At 36.9% G+C, this 23,577-nt stretch overlaps 1 protein-coding gene across 2 annotated transcripts; it reads left to right on the top strand.

Annotated features, from left to right (window-relative positions):
* Positions 1-928: 928 nt before the first annotated feature.
* On the top strand, positions 929-22,799 carry LOC143749161 (uncharacterized). Of its 2 annotated transcripts, XR_013206887.1 has the most exons (13): positions 929-1,065; positions 1,746-1,857; positions 2,462-2,555; positions 11,998-12,052; positions 15,280-15,420; positions 16,277-16,437; positions 16,809-16,907; positions 18,024-18,169; positions 18,261-18,432; positions 19,091-19,203; positions 19,766-19,853; positions 21,020-22,249; positions 22,416-22,799. XR_013206887.1 is itself a non-coding variant. In XM_077241649.1 (12 exons), the coding sequence occupies exons 1-12, from the start codon at positions 951-953 to the stop codon at positions 21,071-21,073; spliced, it is 1,350 nt and encodes a 449-aa protein (XP_077097764.1). In that variant the 5' UTR covers positions 929-950; the 3' UTR covers positions 21,074-22,799. The 2 variants fall into 2 exon arrangements, 1 of the variants encoding a protein (XP_077097764.1); XM_077241649.1 differs by having other exon boundaries at positions 21,020-22,799.
* The last annotated feature ends 778 nt before the right edge of the window (positions 22,800-23,577 follow it).

Here is a 23,577-nt window from a genome sequence, read left to right as displayed (position 1 = left end):
GTCGTTCCAACCATTTATGAGTTTCTTTATTCTGTTGAACACAAAAATATATATTTTAAAGAATTCTGGTAATAATAAAACATTTGACGGCCCCCATTGACTTTCATAGTATTTTTTCCCCTACTATGGAAAAAAATGGATGCAGTCAACTGGTTATAAGAAATAAATAAATCTTATTTTGTGTTATACAGAAGAAAGAAACTCATACAGGTTTGGAACAACATGAGGGTGAGTAAATGATGACAACATTTTCATTTTTGGGTGAAAAGAGACACACTCTTAAAGAAACACACACGCATTTCACATGCAAGGTGCCCCAAAGTCGAGTCTTGCAGGTTGATCAGGTTTACAAACTCTGTTCAGAAGATCCAAGCTCCAAAGGTCCTCTTTACTCTACATTGTGCCTATTATCCCTCTCAAAGTATCCCTCATATTATATCCAACAACAACCATACATTACTGTGGTAAATGTAATGATATGCTGATTGTGGAGTTCTTGTTTCCGATTAAATTAACCTGATTGATTTCTTAAAGTGATAGTTCCCCTAAAAATGAAAATTCTGTTATCATTTACATTTGTTCCAAGCCTAGCAAAGAGTATAGAAGTTCTTCTTTACTCTTTGAGCCTAGTATGGTATTTCGCTTGAATAACCTTTTTTTTCTTAAATAAATATATACAAAAAAACTATTTAAACAAATACATTTTATTAAAAATTTTAAACACTACGTTAAAAATATTCATTATTTGTTATATTTATTACTTTCTTATTCTTTTTATTTAGTATTGGCTGATTTGTGCAACTCAATTTTCACCTCCGTCAGAGGGCGCCAAAGCTTTACATTTCTGACGTCTTCTCGCGTCTTTTGTCGGGTCTTCTACATGTGTGCGACACTATTTTGGTTCCCCCGCGTTTGTTGCTGTGGAAAATCAGTCCTACCCACTTTCCAATATGTCAGGCTGTAAGAAACCACGAGCTGTTGCAAATCCTCTGGAGTCAACCATTACAACACCGAGTGAAAGAATACTAAAAGAATGTCACACTTTATATATCGACAACGAGAACGGTAAATAACGCGTAACGTTACACATTCGTATGTAAACACATTTAACGTAAGCTGTTTTGTCTTTGATAAGATCAAAAACTATATGAAACAATGTAACGTTAAGGTGCAAATCAGCTTGAACGTTCATCGTCCTGTTAGTTATATTTATACTGTGTCATTTATTTTAATCATTTAGCTGACGCTTTTTAATCAGAAGGCGGTAGCTGCTATTTAAAAACAGTCAACTGCCAACCCAGACAGTTTTGGACTCCACATGATATATGACATGACTAACGTTATGTAGGCATAGCTCACCGGGTTTTGAGACAGTCATGTTGACCAGTTGTCTCTGCGTGTCACGGTACTACAGATTATGGTTCAGTAGTACAGTACAGTAATAGTACAGTACATGTAAATCGGTGATTATACAAGATCTTCAAGTTGTTCGAACCTGAAAGGTCTTTTACTGGCATATATACCTTACAGTATTTACAGTACACAGGTGCATGTTTATATACACATTTAACAAACACTTCCACGTGTGTGTGTGTACATATATATACAGTATATATATATAGATGTAACTGAATTTAATACTAGGAAAAGTAGTATTACCCTCTTTCTTTGCATCTTTAAATTGTTGTCGAGAAGCAATCATGTTCTGATAAAGAAAGCCCTTTTTGTCTGAATGTGTTTGACAGGATTGGTGAAAATGGCAGACAGTTTGGGAGTGAGACTATTACCTCCTCGTAAAAAGATTATAGTTATGATCATGGGAAACCATTCTGCCGGAAAAAGCTCCTTCATTAACTGGTAATCAATCACACATCTCACATCAAAAACACCTTATATCCCAAAATGATCTGGAGATCATTTTAAAGATTATACAGAGACACATATTTTTTATTGAGAATTACATTTTCTTTTCCCCTTTGTTATATCTCAACATTAAGACAGCGGTTCTCTACCTTTTTGACTTCATTGTCCGCAAAAAAATATATATCTTAAAAGGATTAAGCTTTATTAATAAGTATAATAAGGATATTAAATGATTAATAAGGATAAGGATTTTAAAAATATGTTTTACTCACAATTGCTACCGAATAAAATATTTTAGAGCTCGGCTAGAAACTAGAAAAATTTACATTCATTATAAAAATGCCCACGTCGTTTTAAGATTGTATTACTTTACATGACATTTCCATGTCTAGAAATAAAACTTTTAAAATTAATTAAAATTAAAATTTTAATGTTGAGGACACTTGGCGAAGGTCCTTGGACCGCTGGTTGAGAACCACTGCATTAGACCATATGTTTCTTTGAAATTATATTAAATATATATGAAAATTGACAAAAGAGGATTAATATGTAAATGGGGATAAAAAATATTAATAAAAAGGGGATAACTATCTTTCAGGTATGTGGAGGAGCACATACAGAAGACAGGTGTGGCCATAGAGACTCAAGGCTTTACGTTTATAACCAGTGGAAGAAAACGAGAGTCACTAACAGTAAGTACTTCTACTTGCTCAACAGAAATTTGATTATTGCGAGAAAGCTGCTAAATAAAACCCTTTATATGTAGCAGGGAAAATGTTGTTTGCATTTGATTATTAGCGCATATTTATCTGTTTAGGATAGTATAGTATAGTCCGCTTCGCTCATATGTAAGATCAAAAGCGGGGCAAAGTAATGGCAGTGAATATGAAAAAACATAAACAGAGATGAAAAAAAATGCTGATTATTGGATTTGATCCACATTAGGTTTCAGAATAATTTTTTTTACAGAATTCAGGTTAGCAGTGTTATTATTATTATTATTATTTTATATATATATTTTGAATTAGCTTTTATTTTTATATTTTTAGCATTTGTGTTAATTTTAGTTTCATATTTAGTCAGTTTGTTATGTGCTTTTTGTAATTCTGTTATTATTTTTTTATATTACTATTTAGGTTTAATTTAATTTTTTATTAATTTAATTTATTAACAAGGCAGCATTTATTATTTTCTTTAATACTTATATTTTATTTTATTTCAGCTTTATTTTAAGTAACAGTTATTTTAATTAAATGGTTTTAGTTTTAGTTAAGGATAATAACCCTGGCATACCTGACCAAATCTAACATTCAAGGACATTTATATGTATTTAATACACAATCCATCTCCATATACCAGCAGAGGAGCACAGATAATGCGTATATACAGAGGATATATGTAAGCAATAAGGTAAGAGAGGCTGTGCTGTATTGTGAATAAGTCACGGCTGAAGGGCATTGTTAGGCACGACGCGAAGCAGACCTTTTATAAAACGTTACCTCACAATACAAATATTAAAGCCGGAAAATATGTATCTATGCAACAATAGTCCCGGAGCGTAAACAGCAACAGAATTTACATACATAGTTTCGCCATTAGATGGCGACAAAGACTATGAGTGAGTAAGTCAGTCAGTTGAGAAGACTTTTACATTGAAAGAACTCAAACTTGTGAACTATATATATACATATATATATATATATATATATATATATATATATATTGTATTTGTGAGTTTTTTTATTCACTACCATTACTTTGCCTTCCTGACGGTCATAAATATGGCGGATGAGCGGAAAGTCACATGACTGAAACAGATGAATAGTGGAATTGTATTTGTGGAACGGTGCTGTTAATGGTGGCTGTGTCTGAAATCTTAAAAATGTTGCCTTCAGAGGAAGCATTCCAAGGTAGGAAGAATTCAAGACACGTCCGAATCCAATGTTAGCATCACTTCCTGTCTCCTGAGATGCCTTCATCTGATTGATTTTTTAAAGGCATTATAGATGTGTCCTTCGCTGCCTTCGATATACCACAATCCTGTGCGTTCCATTCTGTGACTGTTGAGCTAAAAAAAATAAAGATGGCGTCTGAAAGTTGCAGTTGGTGGTCAGTTTGTGTGTAAACTTACATTTTTGACCAACGTTTTCCAATTCTGGTGTCATTTCTAGCAAGAAAGTAACTTACTATTGTACTAATAAAATATTCACTGAAGTATCACTAAAGCTCTCTTTATTTTGCTGTAGACCATTAAACGGTTACTCTACCTCAGAAGTCTGTCAGAAATCAGTTTTTAAGATGCCTTCATGGGGAAACGCTGCCTGTAGTCATTGCCTGATAGGGCAGCGAGGCAACAAGTCTAAGATTTCAGACGCAGCCTGAGGAATAATGACTCATGGGTCAAATGTCAACACTGTTTTCATGAAGACCAGCTGCCAAAACCAAGCTGCAAAGAGATCAATCCAATGAAAACAAATTAGCTGAACCTGTTTGAATGCATTTTTGAAACAGCTCTTTATGAAAACAGCTTTAGTACTTATAAAGAGACATTATTTTTAAAGAAATGTTTGTTTGCTTTCAGCCACCAATAATAGTGTCATAGGCTAAGATTCATTTGATACATTTTGTCATGTTTAAATCCATTCCACAGAATTCATCATGTTTTCTCCTAAAATCAGAGCAAGAAAATCCTGCCCAATCCTGTTAGAGAAACAGACTAAGAATTATTTCCTGTTCTCACTCTATTTCCCTCTCCCGCTGCCATTTTCGCCTCAAGGTAAACCAGAGCTGTGTGACAGCACTGGAACCCTGGAAGGTGACAGACTGGTACCAGTCAGGCGTGGATCTGGGAGCAGTTTCGACACGAAAAGTAATCTTGACAGACACCTCCAACTCAGGTTGGGGCGCCCTCTACGAGGGCAGGCCGGTCTTCGACCTGTGGGCAGCCCAGGAAAGGCGCCTACACATAAACTGTCTAGAGTTGAAAACGGTCAAGAACGCGCTGGGGCACTTTCTCCCCTTCTTAAAGGGCCAGAATGTCCTAGTCCGCACAGACAACATAGCAGCAGTGTCATACATAAACCGCCAGGGCGGTCTCAGATCAAGGAGCCTCCACGCATTGGCAGAACGCCTCCTCGTGTGGTCTCAGCACAACCTGTGCTCACTGACGGCGGCACACGTGCCGGGCTGTCAAAATGTGGGTCCGGATATGCTGTCCAGAGACAACGTTCCCCCAGGGGAATGGTCCCTGCACCCCCAAGTGGTTCAGTTGCTATGGGACCCGTTCGGCAGAGCGAAAGTCGATCTCTTCGCATCGTCAGAGAACGCGCACTGCCCAATATTTTTCTCGCAAAACAGGAATGTGCTGGCCCACGACTGTCCCAGCCTCCCCCTCTATGCGTTTCCCCCGGTCGCGCTGTTACCTCAGGTAATCAAGCGAATCAGGGAGAGCAATTGCTCTGTGCTCCTCGTGGCGCCGCTCTGGCGGAATCACTGCACGTATGGGCCATCAACGGATATCCGCTGATCTCCCAGTAAAAGTGCTTAATACTATCACACAGGCTAGACCGCCCTCTACTAGACGGCTCTATGCTTCTAAGTAGTCAGTGTTCTCTAGCTGATGCTCAGCTCGAAACCTAGACCCACAACGCGGCAGCGTTACGGAGATCCTCTTCTTCCTACAAGACCTTTTGGACGAGGGCAGGTCCCCCTCCACGCTCAAAATGTATGTTGCGGCCATTGCTCGGTTTTTTTGTAACCCCTGCATGGTCAGTTATTGGGAAGGAATGATCTTATCATCCGTTTCCTTAGAGGTGCTAGGAGACTAAACCCTCCGCGACCCTCTATGGTTGCGGTCTGGGACCTCTCCACGGTCCTGGACGCTATGAAAAACGGTCCCTTCGAACCCTTGCAGTCAGTAGACTTGCGGGTTCTATCTTTCAAAACCGTTTTCCTCATGGCTCTCGCTTCAGTCAAGCGAGTGGGTGACCTGCACGCGCTCTCTGTGAGTGCGACGTGCTTGGAGTTTGGGCCTAACGACTCTAAAGTTGTCCTCAAAACAAGACACGGCTATGTCCCCAAAGTGCTCTCCACTCCGTTCAGAGCGCAAGTAATCTCCCTGTCAGCCCTACCCGGGTCTGACGGCGAAGATGAAATTAATCTCCTCTGCCCGGTCAGGGCATTGAGGATATATGTCGAGCGGTCTGCTGCATTTAGACAGTCAGAACAGCTCTTCGTTTCGTTCGGTGGCCGCAGCAAAGGGCTAGCCGCCTCGAAACAGACTCTTTCCAGATGTATAGTTGACGCTATCGCGCTGGCTTATAGGTCTAAGGGCCTTCAATGCCCCTTAAGCATCAGAGCCCATTCAACCAGAGGCGTGGCCTCTTCATGGGCCTGGTCCAGTGGGGTTTCACTCCAGGATATTTGTAGGGCGGCAGGCTGAGCCTCTCCGTCTACATGTATACGATTTTACAACCTGGAAGTTCCTGCGCTGCAGGCTAAGCTGTTCTCAGTCTAATACTTGACTGACAGACTATAACAGTCAGTTGCAATACAGTTCAGGCCGACTCAGGTCACTCCTGTCTGTGATTATGTGATAAGCACTGATTCCTATAGTTATAGGATTATGATATATTTTAGGCCCACTACTCGTTGGTCTGAATATCACTCGCTAGTATGGTTCAGTATGATACCTTGAGGCCATGTGTGGACAATTCAGCACGCAGAGCGTTTTACATTGGGTTCCCGTAGCATAAGCTAGCTTACGCAACACGAGAGTACTCTCGTAAGAGAACGCTCTCGGTTACTAACGTAACCTCGGTTCTCTCTAGATGAGGGAACGAGTGTTGCGTAACCCTGCCGTGCTTGTGCTACGTTCTGGTTTCGCTTCAGTGTGAAAAACCAAAGAACATCCTATCTGGACTCGGCATAAGCCACGCCCATTCCGAACAGTGCATCGATAGGCTGCAGCAGTTGCCGCAGAGCAACCAATAGGCGCGAGCTGCTTCGCTCAGGTCTGCTCTGTGCAGCAATGCGTTTTAAAATAATGCAAAATTAAGGATAATTTTTGGCTTCAGTATTCTCGTGCGTAAGCTAGCTTACGCAACACTCGTTCCCTCATCTAGAGAGAACTGAGGTTACGTTAGTAACCGAGAGCGTTTTATAAATGGGGGTAATCTTTGAAGGATTAACAAATAATGTTTTGGTCATCACATTAAAAATAACATTTAAATATGATCATATTTGAGTTTTGAAGTGCTGGAAAAAGATGTGTGATGTACTTGAAAGCATTTTACTATTCCTGCCAAACTTCCATGGTTACAGTAAATGTTACGATATTAAATCCATGGTGAATGTTGCTGATATGTGGACTTAAAGCCTATAACTCATTCATGGCACAATGTTTCTCCTGATTTCCACACCAGCGCTGTTTGATCTAATAGAGATCTACGGTTAATAATGGAGAAATTTGAATGCTTCTCACTAGATCTCGCAGCGATGTTATTAGAGGCAAATGTTTGTTTGTTTGTTTTTTACATATTAGTTTTTGTGATATTGACATTGATGACAAGAGTTGTGAAATTTCAATGGTATCAAAATTTTTGATGATATAAAAACCATATTTAAAGCAAATTAAAAAAACGATATTTTCATGCTATATATCGTTATAGTGAAATAAAATGACTCATATCATGATATAAGATTTTGGTCATATCACCCACCCCTGTTTGCACTTAAAGGGTGCTGTTCACCCAAAAATGAAAATTCTGTCAGTAATTACTCACCCTCATGTTGTTCCAACCCCGTAAAACCTTCGTTCATCTTCGGAACACGAATTAAGATATTTTTTATTAAATCTGAGAGCTGAATCACTCCTCCATAGGCTTCTTAAGGGATTGAAACTTGTTCCCCGAAAAGTTAATAAAGACATCGTTAAAATAGTCCAAGTAACTACAGTGGCTCAATCTTAAGTTTATCAAGCGACGAGAATACTTTTTGTGCTCCAAAACAAACAAAAATAACGACTTTATTTCAACTATTCATTTCCCTCTCTGTGGGCCTCTAGTCAGTTAACAAAGTGTGATAGCGTAGAGCTACGTCACACGTAGGCTCACTATTGGCCGACGCTGGTCATGTGTGTGATGCGTGTGACGTACAACACAGAAACACTACGCTATTACACTAGTGAACTGACTCGAGGCCCAGAGAGAAGGAAATGAATAGCTGAAATAAAGTCTTCATTTTTGTTTTTTTTGTGCACAAAAAGTATTCTCGTCGCTTGATAAACTTAAGATTGAGCCACTGTGGTCACTTGGACTTTTTAAACGATGTCTTTAATAACTTTTCGGGGAACAAGTTTCAATCCCTTAAGAAGCCTATGGAGTAGTGATCCAGCTCTCAGATTTAATCAAAAATATTTTAATTTGTGTTCCAAAGATGAACGAAAGTCTTACGGGGTTGGAACAACATGAGGGTAAGTAATTACTTACAGAATTTTCATTTTTGGGTGAACTATCCCTTTAACTGGTTGAGGACAAAACATACAGGATTGTACATACCTCAATAACCTCTTTCCTCATGTTAACAATGCGGAACCAATGTCCCAGCTGCGGGAATCCATCCAGGTCCACATTCCGCTCCTGTAAGGACACTAAACGCTTGCAAGACAGCTGCCGACTAAAGTACTTCACCAGTTTACCCTGGAAAGAAAGAAAGACTTTATATAGCACTCAAATTTTAACATTTTTAATATGTTATAATTTAGAGAATTTACACCAATGTGCCACACAGAATGTGCATTAAATTCTGCAATATCAACATAATTGGAACACCTGTCACTCGGAAAGTTCCCTTCTCCTTGCCTATTTATTAAGATTACTGACCAACTTTAAGCACTCTCAGCTCTGTTTGCACATGTTTGCACATATTTCAAATGTTATATCACCATGTTTACAAAAATATTTTGAAGTTGGCATGAAATGGGAGTTGCGATAGTCTTTTCTTCACTATTATGATGTATATCAGAGTGAAACGGCTTCTCGAACAATCCATCAGGAATAGACAGGATGGTTGGATCATTGTGGTTTGCTATTGCTGTGATCTCATGTGAGTGACAGGTTGTCACAAGAGAAGAGATGTTGCTGAGAAGCACCAATACTAAGGGTCATCCTCATTTTTTATTTGTGTATCCTCATTTCCTTTCCTTGCATCTTAGCTTCACCCTTTAGGATGCGAGGAAAGGATACACCTGTGTATCCTCGCTCATGACTCCTTGGGAAGCTTATCTCGCCTCCTCGCGGTGCAATTGTAGAATTAAGATGGCCTTCAAAATGGTTAAGTTTGATCAGTTTCCGGGTCAAGGGCTGGAGGACGCCGGAGAGAGGAAATGAGAAAGCATCAATTGGAGTATTGAGAAGAACTGTAAATTTCTCCGCCCGATAGCCGATAATTCAGAATGATATCTGCCGATACCAGTAGTTATACAAGGAAGGAACCCTCTCATTTGGTTACATTAATATAATATTAGAGGTTAAAATTAACAACAGAGTCCTATTATATATTCAACTGCTATTTATTTTCAGAAATAATAAAAACTGGAATTGTTTCTATACAACTATGTTGCACATATAGCTTTCATAAGCATTTGTCTTCATGACATATTTATTCAAACATACATATATAATTAACAGTAAATAAGCTTCTCTCTAGTGTTTTTTTTTTAAAGCTAACTAACCAAATGTGAACACTTGATAATTTTGGATAACCTGAGGTAAATGCAACGTTAAGTGAAATTTTTCACAAGCTGTTTTATTGATATCTTTCCACGGTTGAAACACTGATTTAGCGAGTAAATGAGACATTATAAATTCTTCAAGTTGTACTGTATCTTTCAACATACCTTGAAGTTCATGCATGCATTTGCATGCTGTAAGTTGTATTAAAGAAGAAGAATGACTAAATGACTTTCTATCCATGGTGCCGCTTGAACTGAAATGCTACAGCGATCTGTCACTTCAGATTTAAGAACGTCAAAAAAACTGCGTGATAAAATGCACCGAATTTGAAAGCTGCGACTTTGTTTCTTATCAGAAGCAACAAAGCGCAAAGCTCTTGAGAGGCGGCGAAGCACAGACCTCGCAACCCTCGCTTGAACTACGTTTGATTCGGGTCAAATAGAGCCTGTTGTAACCAATAATAGTCAACTTTACAGATTTTTTAAAAGTGCGTCAGAAATTGCATACTGTCTGAGTAGGTACTACATTTGAATTTAAACTTACTTTGCAACCGTTAAATAAGTACTTGCAATATGGCATGAATATATGCGTAGTGAATGAATTCGTACGTAGGCCTACTACATCTGCCATGTGTTCACGTGAACTAGCTACCAGCGTCAGTTGCAATACTTCACTGACATTCTATAAATCCTCTCCCGTGGCCTCATGGGATAGTAAAGTACTATCCATAATTTTGCACACTTCAGAATTTCGCTGGAAGTAGGCCCTAGTAGATCATCCCAAATGTACTGAGGAGCAAGACCATACAAAGCTTTACAAACAAAAATTTTCAAATCAACACTGATCTTAACCTGTAACCAGTGAAGAAAGGCGAGCACAGGTGTAATGTAATCTGGCTTCCGAATTTTGTACAATTTGCAAACGATCTACAGCTGATTTAGGCAAACCCAAATTGAGTGAATTACAGTAGTCCAGCCTATATGTTATAAATGCATGAATAACAGTTTCGAGGTCCTTCTTGATTCTAGTAATAGATCTTTTTTTACAGTCTATGGTGCCCACCAATGAGTGTAAGTTGCCTTGTGTGCTTAAGTTATAATTATAGAAGTCCACAGTAACTCGACGGCAGCTTTCCAGCGAGTGGGCGTGGTTTCAGCGCAGCCAGCGGACACGCCCCCAGCGTTTGAGAGCAGAGACTACTGCTCATTTTGTCAAGATTTTGATAGCTTATTTTATGTACTTGCCGGCCTTTTTTATCATTCAAATTTTGCTGGGTGGCTAATAACACATTTTTCTGTGTTGTGACAAACTCAGAACACATACTGAATTTTGACTTTACAGGGACTTTAAATACTGTTGAGATTAAGAACATAAGGTAGACATACATAAATTAACTAGAACAAATAAGCTCTTTTTATATCTACTATGCTTCTCCTAAAGAGAAAATATTGCTGTTAGCTGCTTAAGTAATCTTAATACACTACTGTTTAAAAGTTTGTAGGGTCAGTAAGTTTTTTTTTTTTAAAGATATTTTGAAGAATGTTGGTAGCCAAACAGTTTCTGGTCTCCATTGACCTTCATAATATATATATTTTTTCATACTATGGAAGTCATTGGGGACCAGGAACTGTTTGGTTACCAACATTTTTCAAAATGTCTTCATTTATGTTCAACAGAAAAAAAAGAAACTCATGCAGGTTTAGAACAACTCAAGCGTGAGTAAATGATGACAGAATTTTCATTTTTGACGAACCATCCCTTTAATTTAATAGCTTTAGTTTATACTCTTTCTGCAGTAATGGTCTCAGTTGTGTCCATTTATATTTCTCTTTAGTAACTGTAGGAGAAACATTTAAAATATAACTCAGTTCTCCATTAAATCTCAATGCAATGTTCTTCTGATGGATGCAGATTATGGATCCAGTGTTAAGAAGGAAATGCTTAAGCAAGAGCAAAAGGGAAAATTGTGCATGCATGCATCATGTGGTGAAAGCCTACACAATATCACAGCTCAGTCAGTCGCTTCTTCTGGAAGCAGAGGGGTTGTCTTAAAGACACAGCGTCTTTTTTCCCTAGCATATAGGGCTCTCCCTTTCTCTCTTTCCTTCTCCGTCTCTGTGAAGAAGACCTCAACGTGAGTAATGTAATCGCGGTGAAGGAGTGATATGAAAGCATTATCAGCTCTTTACAGGAAGAGCCTACCAGCAGAACAGGAAGAGAGCTGCAGTGTGTCCTAGAGCATCACACCATCATCACCCAGCCTGCAGAGAGAGAGAGAGAGAGAGAGAGCGAGCAGGGACCCTCCCTACAGTGGGCCTGGCTTCTGACTTCACACCACATACTCCTCTTTAAATGTGTCTTATCTTTCCTTTCTCAACATGTTTGCTTCTCTTCTTTACAGGGAAATGCAACGCTACACCTCTACCCACATTTCAGACCTCTACTGGAGTTCAAAGGTAGGATATTATAATCTCAGATTGATATTTAACTTTAACTCTGCTGTCAAAAGATTCATGTGCAGTATATTTAAATATATTAAACGGAACGTTTAGGTTTAATCAGCATTATAGAGATGTTATGATTCATAACATCATTTATCAGTGATGTTAAATTTCAATATTTCAGCACCTTTAAATGTGATTTTTAGGGATTTCTGGTGATGCATGTTGCTCTGATTTACCTGTTCATCATTTTGATTTACATTGCAATTCATTTTTGTAGTCTTGCACACCTGTATTTTTCTGTGCATACATAAAATATTCATATAAAACGAATATGAATATTTCGTCTGTTCCATGCGTATCGAATGTGAATAAATAACAACATAGGTGTTGTTGATTATTGCCGCATGGTAGCACAATTTAAAAATAAAGAGAATTTTGCTCATTGGTCCATTAAACAGCCAACTCTTCAAATATTTGTAGTACCTCTAAAGCTATTTCCTCATTTATCGCTTCGAAATTAGACTGAGGTTGATGTGTAGTCGAGGCAGGAGAGTTTACAGCTATGACTAACACCTCACACTGACTCATGCGAGCGTATGTACGGCCAGCGCAGTATCCGAAACATAGCAACACATCTCATTCACGTGCTCCTCGATAAACTCTGCTGACTTAACGCTTTTCACCGTGTATTTATGTAAGAGTCCAGCTGATGTCTTCATTGGTGTAGGTGGGTGATCTTTGGGCGTGTCAGAGGGCATAACTGATCGTGCAGTTTTCCTTCACCTGGTGCAGAGAACCAGAATGAGTCATTCACATTGACAACAGTGCAGGACTGGTGGGATACAGAGGGAGAAATGGCTGCCCACATTACTGCTACACGTATTGTACAGCCATCGCATACTATATCACGAGCCTGATATAATTATGAGATACGTTCTACGTGTAAAACATGCATGCATCCTTCCATTTCCATGTACAATTCTTTGTTTTATTGCACTTTATTTAAAGTAAAAAACAAAAAATTCTGGTTATTTTTGTCTATATGAATCTCATCCTACTTTGTTTGAAGTTTTTATCCAAGTTGAAGAGCATGAACATGTTTTTATGCGCTTGAAAAGCTCAATAAGGTGTCGCAGTGAAGGTTTTGCTTGGCTTTAAACGTGTAAAACGTCTGCGTTGGATGCTAGGGTGTGGGTTTGTGTAGGAAAGACTAATGAGATTTGCGATTGGTGCATTGTTTGGGTGTGGTTTGGGCTGGTTTGTCCTACCTCAATAAGTTTGATACTATCATTATGACTCGGGTCTCTCCGTAGTGGTGCTGCTTTGCAGTTTGGAGATGATGCTGCACTTTCTTGACCTTTGACATTTCCCCAGTGGACTAGATCCCTCAGTATCTCCTTGCACCTTTCAGCAGCAGTATCAGCAAAGTGAGACGTATCTCTCAGTTACCTTTTCACCTTAAAAAAGACTTTAAGATCCCTGAGTGATTATTGAGCCCATCACATGCACATGACTAAATCTGCACATGACTCAAACTAAATTTTAATTACGCAGTGCCTGTGGAACGAAAGTTTGGGGTCAGCAAGATTAAATTTTTTCAAGAAATGAATGCCTTTATTTAACAAGGATGGATTAAATTGATCAAAATTGACAGTAAGGACATATGAAGGATTCTGGAAAAAAAATTGATCATGGTTTCCACAAAAATATTAAACAGCAGCAACAAAATATTAGGCTGTTTTTAACATTGATAATAATAAGAAATGCTTCTTGAGCAGCAAATCATCATATTAGAATGATTTCTGAAGGATCATGTGACACTGAAGACTGAAGTAATGATGCTGACGATTCAGCTTTGCATCACAGGAATACATTACATTTTAAAACATTTAAAAATGGAAAACACTTATTTAAAATTGTAATAATATTTCACAATATTACAGTTTTTACTGAAGTTTTAAACAAATAAATGTAGCCTTGGTGAGCATTTCAGTAAGAATTCAAGTATTTATCATTAAAAGCTAAATTATCTAGAAATATCCACATTCATTTTATAGCTTAATAGTCTTTCTGTAAGTAATGGTCTAATTTATATTTCTCTTCAGCCTGAAAATTCAATATAGCCATTTCAGTAATCAATTATGCATTAAAATACATTTAAAAACAGATATAAAATAGAAACTGCTATATAAACTGCTTTTGGTGATCTGAAGAGACTTCTTTTAAAAATCTTGCTGACCTCATACTTTTGAATGGTAGTGTGTATGGTGGAATACTCATAGGAAAGAGAAATCATACACTTTATCATCTACATCCATATTATATCTTTGTAGTCTTACTGTCTGGAAACATTTGTGTATTTTAGGAAGTTTAGAAGAAACATTGAGTCTCTGTGATCCACCGTTGAGCAATAGTGGTTTACCAGAGGATTCCTGCAGATCTTACTGCACACGTTTAAAATCGATGTATTCTCTGTAATAGGAAAGAGAGAGCAGATGGACAGAATGATTTGAGGGTGTGTTGGTGCACCTTTGGTGAATGTAAATGAGACGGAACAAATCGGGTTTGTGTGAGATCCTGCACACCTGCAGCCACTATAAAGAGCTTCAGTGTGAACCGCAGATGTGTTGTGAAAGTAGCATAATGAGACGTGTAGTTTCTTTGCAGATTCAAGGTTATCATGTGTGATGTTACTTTTTCTAAACAATCTAACCTATGGTTTTCACCTGCCTGATGACAAAAAAACTGAATATTTCTGAGTAAAAACAGACCCAAAAACCTTAGCAATTACATAAACGTCCTAAAATCATTCAGAACATGTAAGCAACCATTGTGGCAATGACTTTTGCACAGACAGTGAAGCACCAGTTGCAATCTTTATAAAATGTGAACATGTTTTATCTTAAATACTGTACATGCTTTTGAAGTATTTGCCTGCTGGCGTTGCTTCACAGTCGTTCTTCACTGGCTAGCTTTATGTGGCTGTACCTTAAAGCTGCCAGTTGAAGAGCTGTTGTGGGCAACCATTACAACAGACCACCAGAGGGGGCGTGGTCAGGAAAGGGGGACGAATCAGATTTGAAGGGCAATAAGAATTCATCACCATGTTTTATTTATTTATTTATTTTTCCTTGAAATGTAGTTTTGAAACAACTGTGCAAATAAGATCCACATGATGAATCCGTAAACGTTTCTAATTCCAGCGCAGTTTTATAAATGCCTGCAGTTTTATATTGTAGGTGTCACGGATTACCTGAGCGCTGAGATTTCCACCTCCAAGCAGAAGAAATTCAGCCTGGTGACGTTTGTGGACACTCCAGGGTTGGTGGATGGAGATATGGTGTACCCTTTTGATGTCAACAATGCCATCACCTCTTTTGGTAAGGCTGTGTCTCATCATTTTGGACAATTTTATTTTACTTTTAAAGGGAATTTTCTTGGTGGTTTTACACTTTTAATGAGCCGAGCCATTTTTGCTGTTAAGAGGAACTTCTTTTAATATTTTTTTGGCTTTTAGACAATGCACTATTGAGTTGATAATGTTAACTAAAACTATTAAAAATCATTTTTGTTAATTGAAATAAAGCTGAATTAAAATATAAATAAAAATATTAGATGGGAACATTTTAACTTAAAAAGGGTACATGCAAATTCAAACTGAAATAAATTAAGTTGAGGACTAAAAATATTCAAACTAAAAATTATATAAATACAAGTTAATATAATATAATAATAGGATATAAATTATTATAAATAAACACTAGTGTTTGACAAAAAACAGTGGATATACACATTGGACGATTGACCAATCTGAATCAAGTATACAAGAGCATCGATAAGATGAGAAGTCAGGAGCATTTAAAGTGTACAGTCTTTCTCGTACAAGACAATGGACCAATAAATATTGATGTAGCAAATTGGATTGTAGCAATTATTTATTGTAGCAAGTAGCAAATCCTGCTTCCAGGGTTGTGGCTTAAATTAAAGCTTATTGGATATTTAAAAGAAAAGACAAGCCTTTCGATATGTCCCAACCCAACATCCTGTTTCAGAAGGAAATGTCAACATAGGAAGGCAAGTTTGTCAAACCTTTTAAGATTGATTATCTTTTTAAGCTGATGAAACAATATGTCAGTGCGATTTTGTTTGCTAATCCATTTGAGTGTGGTTTTATGTCCTAAGTTAAATCACACAACCCTTATTTTAATATTATTTCACATATCTGTGTGTATCCAGGTGAGCAGGCAGACCTCATCTTCGTGTTTTTCGACCCGATGGGACAGGCGTTGTGCAAGCGTACACTGAACATCGTTGAGAAGCTGAGTGAGAAGTGTGGAGACAAACTGCGCTTTTACCTGAGCAAAGCTGACGAGGTTGGACGAGAAACGGACAGACAGGTGTGTGTGTGTGTGTGTGTGCGTGCGTGCGCGTGCCTTCACTGCCCTTAAAGTCAAAATGAACATTCAAACCTGTTTTACTTCAGGAATATGCTGATATGCATACATATCTGCAATAAAATGTAGAATGGGACTTGATTTTACAGGAAGATGTATTAAAAAGTAAATAAGATGATTTCAAGGTGAATTCAAATTTCATGTTGACTTTAATGTGTGGTCATCTTGCCATAATAATTTGTTCTCAGACAGGAAGCCAAACAGGTGTTATTACAAATCTAATCTTCTGGGAGTTTCTATTCAACATTAACTCATCTTAAGGTCAAATGTCAACGTCAGTTATACTGTACATGGTGTTGTTTTTATTCCCACAGCGAGTGATGATGCAGATTGTCCAAGAGCTGTGCAGGAGACCTGGACTCAACAAATGTGGCTTTGAAATGCCCACGATATACATCCCCAACCCTCAAAAAGTAAGAAATGATGGGAACAGATTGCCATGCTGGTTAAATGTCTATGGTTTCCTTCCTAGAACTGGAATCAGACATGAGTAATGGAAGCCTGCCCATGATGCACTGCTGTGTCAGAGGAAATGGATTTATGTCTCTCTGCAGCATTTACATGAATGAGTTCTGTCTGTCAACAGAGACTCTTAAAGAGAATGAGACACTTTTCTTAAAGGCCCAACTTAAAGCTACAAAGATAAAATGGGCTGATTCTATTAACATTTCTTACTAAGTGATCTAACTAAGATTTCAGGCAGCTACCGTCCAAAAGTTTGGGTTCCCATTAATATTTATATTTATGATTTATGAAATTGACCTTTATGTTACAAAAGATTTCAATATCAATAAACACGGTTCATTTGAACGAGCAAATCAGCATATTAAAATGATTTCTGAAGGATCATATGAAACTGAAGACTGGAGTAATGATGCTGAAAATTCAGCTTTGCGTCAAATAAATTACATTTTAAAATATATTCAAATAGAAAACATTTGTCATAACATTTCACAGTATTACTGTTATTACTGTAATTTTGATCAGATAAATGCAGCCTTGGTGAGCAGAAGAGACGGCTTCAAAAACATTTTAAAAAATCCCAAATGACCCCTAAACTTTTAAATGGTAGTGTATATTTGGTCAGTGATATCAGTCAGTTTACCTAAGATATATATTTTTTTAAATGACAAAATTGATGGAATTACTGTAATTAATTACAGAATAACTCTGAGATTCTGCTCTGAGCTGTTCATTTCCTCAAAATGATTAGTTTCTATATCAATACTCATAATATGCAGCTTTGTTGGTAATGACAGCAAACTACCTCCATCTCTTTTAATTCAGCTCTTGCTAAATGTTGATTATTACATTGCCTGGCAACTGTAAACGGCCTGTAGTTATGCTAAATAGCTATATTACTATATCAATGGTTTGTTTTGAATTTTTATAACACCTCTCAGCTCAGATGTGGTAATATTGCACATCCTCTTATTGCTTATTGCTTTACTATGCAATTGCACATGACACTACTAGTATAGATTGTTGATATATAGCGAATATAAATGGATTTTGGTGTGTGTGTGCAGCCCAGCAGATGCATCAACCAGATTGATGAGGTGTGTGAGACCATTGAGAAGAGCATAAACCAGGCAGTGCAGAAAACACTCGACCAGCTGGAGAAAGACTGTAACCTGGTCATCTCTACCATCAACCATACACTGGAGCAGGACCGGTACACATCCATCCATCATATCATCTGTTCCAGACCACGACTCATAGAATCCAATATTGATCAGTTTCGTGTGGATTTGTCTTTCCCTCAGGGTGAATGCGAGCTGTAATAGAAGCAATCGTTTTAATTCATTCCTGTGTGCAGTTCTGGGAATCTTCCTTCCATCGCTCTTCGTCCTCAGCTTCATCATCAGCACTTTGGCTCCAGAGGAACTGGACACTCTTATAGGAGAGGGATTGGCTAAAATGCTCTACTTTTCCACAGTATGTACTCATTTTTGTTTAAAGGGATAGTACACCCAAAAATGAAAATGCTCTCATCATTTACTCGGCCTCATGCCATCCCTGATGTATATGACTTTCTTTCTTCTGATGAACACAAACGGAGATTTTTAAGAAGATTACAGTCCAGATAATGCGTGCCACTCGTTTGATGCTTGAAAAACCACACACAGCGAGCGTGACGATAATCCACACAACCCCATTGGACGAATCAATGTCTTCTGAAGCAAAACGATTGATGTGTGCAAGAAAAACACTAATTCTCTTAACTCTTTCCCAGCCATTGACAGAATTTCCTTTCATTTATGAGACGACGCTTCCCTGCCATTGACTGAATTTTCCGTCGTTCCTTGTTTTCACTGTTCTGCAGTGAGGGTGCTTTAAATGTTTAAATGATTGTTTTCTCACATAAACCTTTCGTTTCACTTCAGAAGACATTGATTCATTAAACGTGAACCGAGCGCTGCCCGGAGATTGATTATTTTCCTAAAAATCTTCGTTTGTGTTCAACTGAAGAAAGCCATGTTCATCTGGGATGGCAGGAGGATTAGTAAATGAAGAGAGAATTTTCATTTTTGGGTGAACTAACCCTTTAGGATTTATTTTTCTTCTGTTTGTGTGTGTGCTTGTGTTTTAATAGGGAATAGTGGTGTATCTGTGGGACTGGATTCCTGAAGACTGGCAGATATGGTTTGTGATCACCTTCGGGGCTCTGTGCTACTTCATGTTCTTTCTGGCCAAGTATTTTGCACGGTGAGCAAACTTGTCTCTAATTGTGTCCTTTTGTTGTCACTAGGGGGCACCATAACTCTGATATCATTTATATTTATTTATTCAGCACTTTATCCTTTGGCTTTTTTGGAATATCATACTAACATTACTGTTTATTCAACAGTGCAACAGTATGCAATTTTTCTGTTGATATAGAATAGCCAGATACCTTCTTATATAAAAGAGCACACTGCATGTAAAGAACATATCCCACAATGCAATGCATTCAACTTGACTCTTTTTCTGGTGCAAGAAATTACGTTTTTAACATCCTTTTCTCCACTTTCACAATGCAAAAATATACTATCGGTTACAAAATGAAAAATGTTTTCAAGATGTCAACTTGACAACACTTGTCAGCTACAAGCTTTTACACAATTCATACGTTTCATTTTTAAAAACTTTTTTTTTTACATAATGTTTTGTCAAAACTGGCTCTTTTGGTGAAAACGAGCCTTCTCTGTGGTGACATATGCAGGATTTCTGAATCCTGTTTTTGTAATGGTCACTTGGTGAGTTTAATGAATGCTCTGATGTCCTTCAGTCAGGGAAACAAGACGCTTACTAAGAGAGAGAAGAAGAAACTGGCGGAGTGCAGTGATTACATACAGGATGTCCTCAAATCCAAGAAGGTACGACATACATTAGCTTTGCTATCGATGTTTCGCTGTTCAACAAATCAGCTTAATCCAACCTAAAGTGGTTTGTTGATCTCCCAGTAGGGTTAGGTGATGTATTCAATATTCACCACTGTGAATATCATTATTACACTATTTATATAGCAGTACAGTAGTTTCATAATCCTTCCTTGTGTTGATAATTACCATACTGTTCAAAAGTTTGGTCATTAAATTAAAAGTGATGGTAAATGCATGTACAATGTTACACATTTCTATATTAAATAAAAGCTGTTCTTTTGAACTTTCTATTCATCAAAGAATCCTGAAAAAAACCCAGTTTGCATCATTGATAATAATACGAAATATTAGTATATTAGAATGAAATATTAGAATGATTTCTGAAGAATCATGTGAAATTTTAAAATATATTCAAATAGAACAGTTATTTTAATTTGAAATAGTATTTCATTTTGTTTTTACTGTATTTTGATATACTACATGCAGCCTTGATGAGCACAAGACACTTATTTAAAGTAAGAATCAAATCTTACCAACCTCAAACTTTTCAACATAAGTGTAGAGTATGTTTTAATAAATAGTGGCTCTGATTTAAACTTCAGTAGCAAAACTGGCATGAAAGTGATTTTTATTTTTATTTTATTAATTCCACACTCCTTTTCATTTCCACTTTTCATGTATTAAAATATTAAGCAGCTATATATAATATATAGCTAAATATTGTTTTTTTATATATATATATATACTATGTATACTGTATGATTAAATACTATTTAGAGAGATTTAGAGAAAAACTGTGTGCAAAACATGCCTTGATTGTTTGTTAACTTGATTTTGATTCTATTTTACTTTTGCATTAAAATGTTCCTATGAAAAAAATCAAATGGTTAATGTTTTTAAGCCATTTAATATGCAAATGTTGACATATACATTAAATATCATAAAAATAATATAAAATGTTATTAAAATGACCAGCTGACAAGTGCCTAAAGCCCCTCTGAAACCACCAGACCAGCTAACCACTGACTCCATGCTGCTTTTTCAGCGAGGATGTGAGAGTATCATAAAAACAGCCTGCATTTGAAATGTAACCCTTTAGAAGGATTGCAGATGATGTTTATCTTCTTCTAATCTTGTAATATTTGTCATCTTTGTCTTAGCGGAAACTGTATGAGGAGTATCTTCGCCAGTGTGCTGCAGAATATGATTTCTGAAGGAAGCCGGAATGACAGCTGGCGGTCACATCAGAGTCGTCAGAATAATTCATATAAATCAAATCTGTGTGTGTGTGTTAAAATACTGATGTAGTTTCATTGTTACCGACACTGTGTTTACGCGCTCGTCGGATATGTCTGTAAATGATTGGCTACAACGATCAACGCACGGGAACGTTTGAGAGCACATGAAAGTGTTTTAAAAAACGGGAGCGTCTGTATCTGTGTAAGCATTGATGATTGTTTTTGAAGCGCTGATCATTGTAGCCAATCACCAATGAGAATGCGAGTGGAGTGGCCAATCAGAGGAGTTTATGATCCCACTCAACAGCGCTCAAAGAGTCACATTTTTAAAATGTCAGTACTGACTCGATACCGAAGTCGGTACTTTTTGACAACTCTAGTAACATGAGTGATAAAAACAAATGGGTGCCTTTTCGTTAAATGTGAATAGTGTCGAACAAAATGTGATATACAAACATGACCTCAGTATTCTCCTACACCAGCTAGTTTTTCTATTTGAAGCATTTTTTTATAATCAGACGTAGAACTGTTTATTATCAGCATATGATGACTCCATAAACGCTGATTATCATGAGACATTAGCCTGGTTTCTGCAGCCTTCTTTTGATCTCCAGGTGCACTGTGGGAGAAACCAAAGGTACGCTTGCCCACCGAATTCAACCTTATATTCTCTCTACTCAGTGTTTATAAAGTGGCATTTCTACTTTTGATACGGTGTAACAGAAGAATTTGTCCCAGCAGTCACAGAAGAAGCACTCGACTAACTTTAGGTCTTCCTGTCATACATGTATGTGAATGTACTGTTGCATGTTCATGTTTGTCGGTGTATTTTATGTGGTTTATACATGATTTTAAAACGTTTTGTAGTGGTTATCAGGGGTTTGAAGTAATGCTGCCTACAAATGTAAAAATTTTAGCTATTTTTTAGGGCATTGTTTTATGAATACTATGAACTTAAATCAGTCAAACCATTTTTGGAGTAGCTGGTTTTGAAGATGGATAATGACTGAGATCCATTTTTTGAACCGTCCATATATACAGGGTGGAATCACAAACTGATATATTTCTTTATTTTATTTTTTTATTCTTTTTAAATGTAATTTTAAGAAAATGTCATTTTAAAGGGATAGTTTACCCCGAAATGAAAATTCTGTCGTCATTTAATCACCATCAAGTTGTTCCAAACCTGAATTTCTTTCTTCTGTTGAACACAAAAGATATTTTGAAGAACATGGGTAACCAAACATTGACTTCCATAGTATGGAAAAAGAAAAATACTATGGAAGTCAATGGGGACCATAAACTGAAAGAAACTCAGGTTTGGAACATTTTCATTTTTGGGTGAAATATCCCTTTAAAAAAATCATAGCACTTCCATGACTTTTAAAAAGAAAAATGCCTTTACCTCAGTATTGCAAAAGCACCTTCCTTAGGGCTGCAATAATACTCATATTTCTTAATGTTTTTACAGTGCTTTTACAAATGGATATCATTTTGAATTCAACATTTAAATTGAGGGTTTATTTTTTATTTTTTTAGGTATGCTGATATTTTTTTTTTTTTTTTGCTGTCTTACAGAAAAATGTCTACTTTAAATTAACTCAACAATTTGTATTCTACTGTCTTATACTATAATAAATAGCTTACTTGTGTAAGTATGTTGGAAAGAACAAAAAACTAAATAAAATGTTATAGCAACAAATTTATTCATCATTTTGTATTCCACCAGAACCTGTCCCATATGACTGAAACCTCCGATCCCTGAGTTAGTACCAAAGAAAAGCTATAGGAGGTCAGAGCTACAAGAAAAGCATTCGTTATTATTGCGCACAATCTAAAACACAATCAACATTCAATCAGTCTGTCATCAATAAATCATTTTACGATTGGTCAAAAAATACAGGCCTCGACTTTTATAATACGAGCATTTCTATAGATAAAGTTATAGATTTAAATATTTGTTGTCTTGTGCAATTAACTATCAGGGCAACCACAGTTCCCATGAGCAAGAGGTATATTGTCATCGTTAAAGGTCAGCGAGTGTTTCAGGACAGCCCTGGTGCACGGGCTCATGCTTCAGTCAGAACATTCAAAAATGACTGCATCGCTTTATTTCCATGGAGATTCTACTAGAAATTTGAACTCGAAATGCTTAATGGCTGGGAGCATTGAATAAAAGATAGAGGAAGTCTGTCAATAACATGTCCAGGTCATAGTTCATCGCTAAATCATGTTATATTTTGAAATCATAAAATTAAATTTTGCGTAAAGAAAATGACTTTACGAAAAGTCAACAAGAACAATAAATCAATGTTATAATAGTAATAAATTAAACATTTCAGTAATGAGAATGTGGGGGAAAGTGTGCTGAATTCTCATATTAAAAAAACACACACATATATATATATATATATATATATATATATATATCCTCTAAATTCTCATTACTGAAATAATGAAGAATACTAATACGTGTAAAA

The sequence above is a fragment of the Siphateles boraxobius genome, unplaced genomic scaffold, assembly GCF_051911475.1.
Source record: "Siphateles boraxobius isolate OS27281-9 unplaced genomic scaffold, OSU_SipBor_1 24, whole genome shotgun sequence".
Lineage (NCBI taxonomy): Eukaryota > Metazoa > Chordata > Actinopteri > Cypriniformes > Leuciscidae > Siphateles > Siphateles boraxobius.
The sequence above is the reverse complement of the archived record's forward strand: the minus strand, read 5'-3'. Positions and strand labels throughout refer to the sequence as shown.